This window comes from Lepisosteus oculatus, chromosome 2 (genome assembly GCF_040954835.1).
Source record: "Lepisosteus oculatus isolate fLepOcu1 chromosome 2, fLepOcu1.hap2, whole genome shotgun sequence".
NCBI lineage: Eukaryota > Metazoa > Chordata > Actinopteri > Semionotiformes > Lepisosteidae > Lepisosteus > Lepisosteus oculatus.
Genome location: NC_090697.1, coordinates 29,569,117 through 29,581,720, shown reverse-complemented (window position 1 = coordinate 29,581,720; position 12,604 = coordinate 29,569,117). Strand labels below are relative to the sequence as shown.

General features: G+C 49.1%; 1 protein-coding gene across 4 annotated transcripts in view; it reads left to right on the top strand.

The window, feature by feature from the left end:
- Window positions 1-12,604, top strand: part of LOC138245180 (uncharacterized) — a 106,129-nt gene that overhangs the window by 80,238 nt on the left and 13,287 nt on the right. For all 4 annotated transcript variants that reach the window (XM_069199160.1, XM_069199163.1, XM_069199161.1 and 1 more), the window contains 2 exons: window positions 3,754-4,200; window positions 7,214-7,660. In XM_069199160.1, the coding sequence (XP_069055261.1) occupies window positions 3,754-4,200; window positions 7,214-7,660 (894 nt within the window). The remainder of the gene's footprint in view (window positions 1-3,753; window positions 4,201-7,213; window positions 7,661-12,604) is intronic.

Sequence of the window (12,604 nt, the reverse complement as noted above, 5' to 3'; positions counted from 1 at the left end):
ACACATAGAGTGAGGCTCTCCACCACACCCTGTCCTCTGATCTTACACACTGGCTCTCATTCAACAGGCTGCCTTTATAAATACAGCTGATTTCTCTAAATCCCCAATCCTCTGTGGAATTGTCAGTCTCACCAGCCCCTCACTGAGGCTCTGGACTGACAGTCTGGCTTGTTCTGCTCTCAGGGAAGCATCCAGCTGCTCTGACACAGCCTCCCCCAGCTGAGTGTGTCAGAGCAGAGCCTCCCCTCAGCGGTGATCACAGAGCAGCACAGCGTCTCTACAGAGAGACTCCGGCCCTCAGCTGTCCTTGGACAGCAATACAAGAGATAGTCTTTGCCAATAATTGATCTCTTGGGGCTCTTTGTATTGGACATTTCTCTACAACTGAGGATTCTGTCTCCTTCCACTTTGCATTGGAACTTTCATCACAACTAAAAGAGAGATCTGAGTTGAGAAGCCTGGTAATACATCAGTCTATGTATCGTGTTCATTGTAATGGCCTCAATTCTGGATCCTACTGAAAGAGGGAACAAATTCCAAATACCAATATCGTCCTTTACTGAGCGAATTAGAAGACTTAAATTTAAATTAAATCATTTTGAGAAGACTTATGGGGAAGACACTGACCTACACCTGCCCCACTCACCCCACACACTGACCTACACCTGCCCCACTCACCCCACACACTGACCTACACCTGCCCCACTCACCCCATACTGTGTGACCTACACCTGCCCCTCTCACCCCACACACTGACCTACACCTGCCCCACTCACCCCACACACTGACCTACACCTACCCCTCTCACCCCACACACTGACCTACACCTGCCCCACTCACCCCACACACTGACCTACACCTGCCCCTCTCACCCCACACTCTGATCTACACCTGCCCCTCTCACCCCACATACTAACCTACTCCTGCCCCATTCACTTCACACATTGACCTACACCTGCCCCACTCACACCACACACTGACCTACACCTGCCCCACTCACCCCACACACTGACCTACACCTGCCCCACTCACCCCACACACTGACCTACACCTGCCCCACTCACCCCACACACTGACCTACACCTGCCCCACTCACTCCACACACTGACCTACACCTGCCCCACTCACCCCACACACTGACCTACACCTGCCCCTCTCACCCCACACACTGACCTACACCTGCCCCACTCACCCCACACACTGACCTACACCTGCCCCACTCACCCCACACACTGACCTACACCTGCCCCACTCACCCCACACTGACCTACACCTGCCCCTCTCACCCCACACACTGACCTACACCTGCCCCTCTCACCCCACACACTGACCTACACCTGCCCCACTCACCCCACACACTGACCTACACCTGCCCCACTCACCCCACACACTGACCTACACCTGCCCCACCCACTACACACACTGACCTACACCTGCCCCACTCACCCCACACACTGACCTACACCTGCCCCACTCACCCCACACACTGATCTACACCTGCCCCTCTCACCCCACACACTGACCTACACCTGCCCCACTCACTCCACACACTGACCTACACCTGCCCCTCTCACCCCACACTGACCTACACCTGCCCCTCTCACCTCACACACTGACCTACACCTGCCCCACTCACCTCACACACTGACCTACACCTGCCCCACTCACGTCACACACAGACCTACACCTGCCCCTCTCACCCCACACTGACCTACACCTGCCCCACTCACCCCACACACTGACCTACACCTGCCCCACTCACCCCACACACTGACCTACACCTGCCCCACTCACCTCACACACTGACCTACACCTGCCCCACTCACGTCACACACTGACCTACACCTGCCCCTCTCACCCCACACTGACCTACACCTGCCCCTCTCACCTCACACACTGACCTACACCTGCCCCACTCACCTCACACACTGACCTACACCTGCCCCACTCACGTCACACACTGACCTACACCTGCCCCTCTCACCCCACACTGACCTACACCTGCCCCACTCACCCCACACACTGACCTACACCTGCCCCTCTCACCCCACACTGACCTACACCTGCCCCACTCACCCCACACACTGACCTACACCTGCCCCACTCACTCCACACACTGACCTACACCTGCCCCACTCACTCCACACACTGATCTACACCTGCCCCACTCACCCCACACACTGACCTACACCTGCCCCTCTCACCCCACACTCTGATCTACACCTGCCCCACTCACCCCACACACTGACCTACACCTGCCCCACTCACTCCACACACTGATCTACACCTGCCCCACTCACCCCACACACTGACCTACACCTGCCCCACTCACCCCACACACTGACCTACATCTGCCCCACTCACTCCACACACTGATCTACACCTGCCCCACTCACTTCACACACTGACCTACACCTGCCCCATTCACCCCACACACTGACCTACACCTGCCCCTCTCACCCCACACACTGACCTACACCTGCCCCACTCACCCCACACACTGATCTACACCTGCCCCACTCACCCCACACACTGACCTACACCTGCCCCTCTCACCCCACACTCTGATCTACACCTGCCCCACTCACCCCACACACTGACCTACACCTGCCCCACTCACTCCACACACTGATCTACACCTGCCCCACTCACCCCACACACTGACCTACACCTGCCCCACTCACCCCACACACTGACCTACATCTGCCCCACTCACTCCACACACTGATCTACACCTGCCCCACTCACTTCACACACTGACCTACACCTGCCCCACTCACCCCACACACTGATCTACACCTGCCCCACTCACCCCACACACTGACCTACACCTGCCCCACTCACTCCAGACACTGATCTACACCTGCCCCTCTCACCCCACACACTGATCTACACCTGCCCCACTCACCCCACACACCGACCTACACCTGCCCCACTCACCCCACCCACTGATCTACACCTGCCCCACTCACCCCACACACTGACCTACACCTGCCCCACTCACCCCACACACTGACCTACACCTGCCCCACTCACCCCACACACTGACCTACACCTAAGTGAGGACTTATTGGTGTTAAACGATTTTAACATAAATTTCCCTGATTCAATTCCTCTGCTATTAATAATGTATCCTTACATTTCCATGTTTTTTCTTTCGCACAGCGTCAGAAGGTATAACTAATTTGTCAACTTCAACAGCTTAGTGTATTTTAGCAGTGCTATGCAATTCTCTATATTAAAAGAAACATCAGGCTCCAAACCTTTGTGTTCATTATTATCTGTAAAAATTTCAGTACTTGTGTGTTAATCAATGTTTAATTTATCATGTTGATCAATCACAGACATGTGAGTCCAGCTGTATTTTCTAAGGTCCCTCAGTCTGTGTGTTTGTCCTGGGAGAGACCCTGTGCTGGAATACAGCCCTGTCCCTGATCCACAGTGGGATTGTGTTCCTAAAGCTCCAGTGTCCCAGTGACTGGAGTGCAGAGAGTGAAGAGCCAGGGTGTGTGAGAGTGTCTCTGGGGAAGGAGTGTGAGAGGAGAGCTGGGAGAGTGTGAAGAGTCACTCCTGTGGTGAGAGCTGTGCTCACTCCCCTCACTCCTCCTTCACACACTCTTCTCTGTTCCCTCCTTTCAGGGGAAGATCCCCATTCAGGGAAATGGCTCCTTGTGTCTGAGAGTTCCTGCACAGCAGCCACTGGAAACACAGCTGAGAGAAATGGGCCTCAGTCTGTCTCCTCCTCTCTTTCAGGTTCTCTAGGTGGACACAGTCCTCAAAGCAGTGGAAACACAAAGTCATTTCATTCCTGCTGGATCTGTTTCTGCAAGGAGCAGAGTGGGAGACACAGACAGGAGAGAAGGTCTTGGAATTGTTATCGTCAGTGTGCAGCTACACTGACTTTCCTTTTGATGATTTTTACAATAAGGAGCTTCAGTGTGATTTCCTGCTGGATCTGTATTCCCGTGTGAAGGACTGTGAGTCTCTAACAAGCAGGAATGTTCTCCCAGCACTCCAGCCAGTTTTCCAGTCAGCTCCTGCAGTCTGGGTTATAGACCTCTCTGAGAGAAAGGCCTCCCTCTTCCTTGAAGTGCTGAAACTCCACACAGTCAGGAAACCAGTAGAGCTGAAGGGCTGGTCAGCTGAAAAGAGTGAAGTGAGGAGTTTCCTTCAGTGCCTGCCCTATATTTCCCAGCTGAGGTAAGTGTGTGTGTACAGTCAGTCCTCTCTCAGTGTGTCTCTGCTGTGTTGCTCTGTGCTGTAAGGGAGCCTGTTCACTGGGAGACTGTAATGGGTGGTTAATGATCAGACAGCTGTGTGTGAACAGTGATAGAAGACAATATTTTTTTATTTTCATTTATTGATGAAATGGTTTAATTTGAAGAAGTAAATATTATAGAAAATGTTTAGCTGTTTGTTTTTCATTCTTTTAATTTGCAATTGTTCATATTCATAACAGTTTACATTTTGCCAGCAAAGCAGCAAAGAAGGAGGGTTAAATACAAAAATATATTCACTAGTACATCGTTATCAGTTTGGTAGACAAATCATCTACACAGAAATGTTACTTCACATTACTTCAGGTAGAGGAATATAGTCTGAATGGGGACAGAAATTTCATCCAGGGTCACCAGTATTTGCTGTACATTTCTGTCTGTAAGTTGAGAGAAAATGTTCTCCTTCTCATTATATAAATCTCTTTCATGACATCAATGCACTGTTTAGAAGCTGGAGGTTCTTTAATAATCTGGTTTCTTGTGATTGCTTTTTTCTGGAAGCTAGAAGAATATTTATCTGTCCTTTCAGTGTTATCAGAGGAAAACTTTCCCAAATGCACAACTGAGAGTTCAAGTTATATAGCTGAGTCGGCTGTTTTAACAAGGGCTGTGTGTATAAAGTGCCTGTAGCATTGTATCTGTGAGCAGGACCAGAATATGGGTGAGAAAGTACCTGCCTGCTCTCCACATCACCTCCAAGTTTTCTCCAGTCAGGGCAACTGGGACACGAGGCGTCAGTTTACTTGTATCTTCTGCTCCCTCTGTCACTCTGTTTGAGCTTGTGTACTTTCAACACTCCGAGTCCTCAGCTCAGTGATACCGATTCTCAGATACCGCTCTGTCGTTCTGTCTCATTCACATCTCTGTCCCTTTAATATCCTGCTCCGAGGTTATCTCTCTCAAGGTCATCTCATATCTCTGAGTCCTCAGCTCTTGTACACTGTAAGGACTGAAGCTGTTACTCATCGCGAGTCTCCCTGCACCTCGATGTCTCGCTCACTCTAGGACCCTCCTATCCTCCACTCTAGGACGCTCTGCAGCCAGAGAGCGCTCCTTCTCTGTCCTGTCCCTAGTTTCCTGTGCTTTGCTGTCCTTCCGGTGTCTCTCTCTCTGGGGCTATATATTTCTGGGTCACTGATTCACCTTCGCTCAGCATTGACGTTCGGATGTCCTGAGACCCGCCTAGCATCCAGGTTGCTTGCTGCCACGTTTGCTGCCTGAGGGCATAGGTGTCTATACGACTCCTGAGCAGCTGAGCCCGGGCTAATCCCCTGTTCCGCCGCTACGCATAGGGTCTTTTTCCGCTCTCCTGCCTCTCCACGGTTCGTCCCTTCCGACATTTATGACAGAATGCTGAACCTCCTACTGACCCCGCAAGCGGTGCTTTTTGTTTTTTCAGTTTTTTTTCTCTGGGCTATTTTTTCTCTCAGCTTTCCTCTCCATATCGCGAGATGCCTTTTCTGACTCCTGTGCCTGTGAGCGGGCTGCGGCCTGGGACCTGGCTTTCCCCGGGTTGTCTTTCCGGCATCTGTGATTGAATGTTGAGCTGGCCCTCCTGTCCTCATCGTTGGATATCACTCCGGTCATCCGTGCCTGTGAGCGGGTCGTGTGCCTGGCCTTCCTCGGTTTGTCCACTCCGATATCAGTGATAGAATGGGAACGTGCCTTTTGCCCAGTCTGCGGTATTTTTCCCGGGTTTTTGTTTTTATTTTTGTTTTTTACTTGGTGTTTTGATTTTTCACTTCCTGGTTTCCCCTTCTCTACGGTCCCCCTGTCCCATGTGTACTGGAACTCTTGGTTCCTATCTGTTTATTGTGGTTTGTTACCCTGGTCTCCCAGGTTTATTTCTGTCTTTGTGCTCGTGTACTTGTCTTTTTTTTTGTTTTAAGTCTCCGGAGCTCTACCTGACCCCCCCTTCCTCTACCCATAGAGGTTTATACCCCGGAGGAGGGGGCAGCTCTCAGCCCTGGACTCCCAGAGGTTTCCTTTCAGTTAAATGAGGTTTTTCCTCACTTAACTCACTTATTTGTATGGGCGTCAGGAGCCTAGCATCCAGGTCACCCCACGTCTGCTGCCTGAGGGCACTGGTTTCTATATGACTCCTGAACTGCTGAGTCTGGGCTAATCCCCCGTTCCGCCGTTACACATAGGGTCTTTTTCCGCTCTCCTGCCTCTGCACGGTTCGTCCCTTCCGACATCCATGACACCTCCCTGCTCCTGGACTCCTCACTTAGTGTCCCATCCATTTCTCTCTGGACTGCTGCTCCCTCTCTCTCTCAGAGCCTCTTGTGCTCCTCAGTCTCACTCCTGAGTCCTCACTCCTGTCCTGGAGCCTCCTGCTCCCTGGTGTCTCAGTAGATGACTGCTGGCTTGCTCTCTCTCTGCCAGTCAGTTCTCAGGCTTTGTGTCCACCTGCAGCCACTGACGCCTCCACCTGCACCATTAGGCTGGGTCTCTCTTAACAGAAACTCGCTCCATTCCTAGACAGCCCTCAATGTTTAATTCATCCTGTTTATCAGTGAGAGATCTGTGAGTCCAGCTGTATTTTCTAAGGTCCCTCAGTCTGTGTGTTTGTCCTGGGAGAGACCCTGTGCTGGAATACAGCCCTGTCCCTGATCCACAGTGGGATTGTGTTCTTAAAGCTCCAGTGTCCCAGTGACTGGAGTGCAGAGAGTGAAGAGCCAGGGTGTGTGAGAGTGTCTCTGGGGAAGGAGTGTGTGAGGAGAGCTGAGGGAGAGTGTGAAGAGTCACTCCTGTGGTGAGAGCTGTGCTCACTCCCCTCACTCCCCCTTCACACACTCTTCTCTGTTCCCTCCTTTCAGGGGAAGATCCCCATTCAGGGAAATGGCTCCTTGTGTCTGAGAGTTCCTGCACAGCAGCCACTGGAAACACAGCTGAGAGAAATGGGCCTCAGTCTGTCTCCTCCTCTCTTTCAGGTTCTCTAAGAGGATACAGGACTCTGAAAAGCAGAAACACAAAGCCATTTCATTCCTGCTGGATCTGTGTCTGCAAGAAGCAGAGTGGGAGACACAGACAGGAGAGAAGGTCCTGAAATTACTATCATCAGTGTGCAGCCACACTCACTTTCCTTTTGATAACGATTGCAATAAGGTTTATCAGTGTGATTTCCTGCTGGATCTGTATTCCCGTGTGAAGGACTGTGAGTCTCAAACAGGCAGGAATGTTCTCCCAGCACTCCAGCCAGTTTTCCAGTCAGCTCCTGCAGTCTGGGCTATAGACCTCTGCGAGAGAAAGTCCTCCCTCTTCCTTGAAGTGCTAAAACTCCACACAGTCAGGAAACCAGTAGAGCTGAAGGGCTGGTCAGCTGAAGAGAGTGAAGTGAGGAGTTTCCTTCAGTGCCTGCCCTATATTTCCCAGCTGAGGTAAGTGTGTGTGTACAGAGATTCAATTCAATTTAGTTTTATAAAGCACCTTTCACATCAAGGTTGCCCCAGGCACTTAACAAAGCTGTGTAACAGTACAAAATACATGACATTATAATACAGAAAGAGAAAAGACCAGAAGACAACAGATGAGAGGAACCAAACACTCCTCTGTAGCTTTAGGGGTCCAAGGCCAACTGGGTGCCCTCTGGGCATTATACAATTCTGAATAAGTACTAACTGTGGAGTATTAAGTCATCCATCATGTCCTTCTGTGTACTCCATACAGTTCTCTGTAGACCAGCAAATCCTCCTAAACAATAGGTGTATTCACGGTGTCCCTCTTGAATCCATGGCAGTGATGCAGCATTCAACGCATCCGGACATGTGGGGAGGAGAATAGGATAGTCTGGTCAGAACAGATGTATCTACCTGGTGGGCCAACACAGAGACACACAATGGCATGTACAGCAGCACCAGCAGCCATGGCTGCAGCAGGCTATGATATAAGGTGTGAGTAGGCTAGGCTGAAGTAATAGGTCTTCAGTCTGGATTTGAATACTGAGATTGACTTGGTATCCTGAATATGGGGCGGGAGACTGTTCCATAAGCTAGGGGACTTGTAACTAAAGGCTTTACCGCCAGCTGTTTTTTTATTAATATGTAGAATAAGAAGACCTGTGTTCTGTGACCCAGGTGGGCAACTTAGAAAGTATACTGTACATTAATAAGTTCCATTAAATAGACAGGTGCCTGACCTCTGAGAGCCTTGTAAGTAAGTAAAAGGATTTTGAAATCTGCCCTGTACCTGACAGGAAGCCAATGAAGAGAGCTAAGTATGGGGGTTACACGGTTGTACTTTCTGCTCCTAGTACCAATTCTAGCTGCTGCATTCTGAATTCGCTGTAAGGTGTTGAAAGAGTGGTGGGTGCTCCCTGATAGTAGGGCATTGCAGTACTCTAACCTGCTGTATACAAGAGCATGTATTAATTTCTCTGTGTCTTGAATGGAGAGAAACTGCCGTAGTTTTGCAATATTTCTTAACTGTAGGAAGCTACTGCATACTGCATTAACATGAGAGTTAAATGAGAGCCTTGTGTCTACGATGATGCCTAAGTTATGTGCCGAATCTTTCAGGCAAAATTTTAAAACCTCAGAGTTGAGTGCTGAGGTTCTAGCAGTCCTATCCACACTGTTGCCTCCAAACAACCAAACCTCAGATTTATCAGAGTTGAGTGTGTCTCTGCTGTGTCTCTGCTGTGTTGCTCTGTGCTGTAAGGGAGCCTGTTCACTGGGAGACTGTAATGGGTGGTTAATGAGCAGATAGATGAGTGTGAACAGTGAGTGACAACAGACAGTATTTTAACTGGTCTGTCTCTCCTGGGTCTACAGCACAGACAGGGTGTAAACCAGGACACTGTCTCTCACACTGAGCTCATGGGACACACAGCTCTACTGCAGTGCTCTGTGTGTTGCAGCTCTTCATCTTTTCAGAAGATTAACACACAGACTGTGTCCTCAGGCCTACAGTCAGGCTAAACAGCTGATGGACACTCTCTGCAGGTTTTAAGACAACAATCTATTTTCATTTTTTAATGAATCACGGTGGACAGATACAGGTCTGAGATCCAATGAAGAATCTTGCTGGATTATTCCAAACCAGGGAAAGCTTGTGAAGTTTTGGGGAGCACACACATACCTCTTCTAAAACTGGGGAACATTCTGGAGATGTTGGGCTCTAGGAAACTGTGTTGTGAAATAACACTCCTCTCGTGACCAGCTTGAGCGGTCAGCTGCAGCAGACACATCCTGACGCCTCCTGTGAGTCGTCTGTGGCTCTGACAGCCCTCTCTCCCTGGAGCAGGCTGCCTGTAGCGTCGCTCCATCCCTGCGGGACTGAGGTGTGACCTGCCCCTCCAGGGCCTGCTGTTACCCCGGGGTCTCAGAGCCAGACCCGGCTTGGTCTACCTGCCCCTGAGCTTTGGGGCTCGCTGACACACCTGCCAGCCAGGGCAGTGACAGCGCTGAGGGAGAGGGGCGTGAGGCACAGTCTCCACAGTCTGCAGCTCCCTGCACAGCTACAGGTCTCCCAGCAGTCCTCAGAGCGAGCAGCTGAGCCGTCAAGGGGAGCAGAGAGGTCTGTGGGAAAGATCTCACAGCACTAAGACCTCCAAGTGTCCAAGCAGACTGAGCTGGGATATGTTCGGGGTTGTGACATCACTCAGCCCCCCTACAACATTGCAGGGAAACCAAACTGGTCTCATTCTTTAGTGCTGCATTTGTGCTGTGGAAAGTAGCTTCACAGCTGCTTTCGTTCCCGAGATTTAACACCTTATTTTTCAGGTGATCACATGACCATGTAGAGTGACCTTGACCTCCAGTGACCCCATCTGTTGAGTTCAAGTGCACTGTCACTGATGCGAGGATAACAATGTCTCCCATTTTGTTTCTCTGGTTACCCGAGTGAGGGGCAGCGGTTGATTTTACATTTAATACCAGTATCTCCTGTGCGTTTGTGTGAACAGGAAAATTAAATTTGTCACCAACATCATAACCTAATCAGCTTAAAAAGCCAACATGAGCAAACTGCATGTTCTTAAAAAAGGCTTTAACTAGCACATCTCAATACTTCATAGCTGTGTACTTTTTAAAATTGGAAAAAGTAATCAGTTTCTCATTGTGTTCTTTTCAAATTAAAATGCAAATCAATAGCCATTTAAAGATTCAACCGATCTGTAGAGCCAGTATTTAAAAAGGTTAGGATTAGCAACTTCCTGTAACACCATTGTTTTTATATAATTTTTATGCAAAAAAAATAGTAAATGTGAAAAGAAACTTTAAGGGGCACTATGCACTAAGTTGACCCAGGTAGCCCATAACTCAACTGCATAACAACATTGGAAACTCGACCGTATCACACGTGCACACCGCAGAAATATTGAAAAATATTTTCAGATAAAATAACCCAACATATATCTAAGGTATTAAAAATCAGTCATTATCCCTGTCTTCGTACTGTATTTACAGTGCTCTTACTGTACGTGCAAACATAGCACCATTAGGTCACAGTCCTTTAATTCGAGTGTTCCTGGTCAGTCCTTGGTGTAGAGTACAGCGTGAGGGCACACCTTGACCTCTGAAGACACAGGTATGAGTGCCTTTGTTAAGTTGTCCTATTTCTCCCAGCTGAAATTGTGTCTTTTTCCGTGTGCAATGTAACGATCCAGGACATGTTTGCTTGTCCAGCTCCAGCTGTCTCCCCCCTCAGCAAACAGCACAATTGCTGAAACCCACCGCAACCGTTAGTGCTGCTTTTGTGCCAGTTTGTGCCGTTGAAAGTAGCGTTTGTGCTGCTTTCGTTACTGAGATGTAGCACCTTGTTTTCTTGGGTAATCACGTGACTGTCTACAAGGAAGCTTAAAGGTACCAAAACACTCGGTACTTTTAATCACTGGATGTGATGAAAACCTTTGTATCTGTGGTGGTGCGACGGCATAATCTGGGAGGAGAAGCAGTGGTGTCGGCGTCCGGCGAGAGGTGGATTGAGTTGAATCCCAGGATGTCCACCAGGTGAAACAGCAGAAAATGAGCACTGAGGAGAATCTCCAAGGTTCTGAAGAAGAAGGCTGATGGGGGACGAAGAAGAGTAAGGCGTGAGAGCCGAGAGAAGTCTGGCACTCAGAGCTCAAGAGACTTGAGTTCAGTAGACTGTGTAGAGCTAGGGTTGAAGTAAAAACAAGAATTGAATGATAGAGGAAGGGGAGGAGCGCCCCCTGATTCTCCCGCCATTCCTTCACCTGTCAGTTTCCCTGTAAACCCCAGTGACTGATAGTAAGACCTTCGGTCTGGTAGTGCAGCTCAGGAGCCCTACAGTTAGTGGTCTCAGTTGGGCTCACAGGTCTGTTGGTTAAGGAGAGAGCTCCTCAAACCAAATCTTCCACATTTCTTCCTTCACTTGTTTCTGGGAATCAAAAACTACAACTGTGATTTCTACAAGCCCTGTTTTCAAGAACATCACATTTATTTTCCAGCTCCTCGTCTATCTGAAGCAGAGGCACGAGAATGTCGGATGTCCAGACACGTCCCTCTTCTATCCCCTGTTCTCTCTTGTGAATTCAGAAAGCTCAGTTTTCCTTTGGTTGGAAGTCCTCACATATCATGTAGTTTCCTTTCTGAATTCTCTAATCTAGAGAATAAATGTGAATTTTTCAGGTTGCTGCATGTCCCTGTTTCCTAGTCAGAGAATCACTTTCAGACCCTGTAGTTCTGAAGTGATCTATTGCATCTGTCATCTTCTGCCAGCTGGCTGTAGGGAGAAGGGAGTTTGAGTTTGAGATGTACTTTTTGAGGAACATAGAATCCTTGTTTGGGTTTGAGAGGAAAAACTCGATTTTTCTATATAGAAATTATTTAAACTGGAAGTCCTATCCCATGAGATTTATTTGTGTTTGGATACTTTGAGTTTGTCCAGATTGACTTTTCTCTGACATGGTCGTTTTTGCCAGGGAAACTAGAATCCATGTTTGTGTTTTGAGAGGAAAGGAAACAGATTTTGCTATATGGGTTTCTCTGGGGTGTTCCTGTTCCCTCTCGCAGTCCAAGCACATACTGGCAGGTTAATTGGCTTGTGGTGGACCTGGCCCTGGTGTGAGAGTGTGAGAGACTATGAGATTGTGAGCCTTTTGATGGACTGGCCTCTTGTTCTGGGCCTCTCCTGCCTTGCGCCTGTTCCATGATGGGATAGGCTCTGGGTTCTCTATGACCCTCTGCTGGAGTAAGCAGTTAGAAAGTGGATGAATGTATTCTACTTATTTATTCACTAGGAATAACAACTCCCAAGAATTAAGTATATTGAAGGATATATTGAGCGTTTTAGTCATAATAAATTTGTCTTAACCCGCTTGGCTGTCTGGCTGTCTCACTCCTCTCCCGGACAGCCCTCGC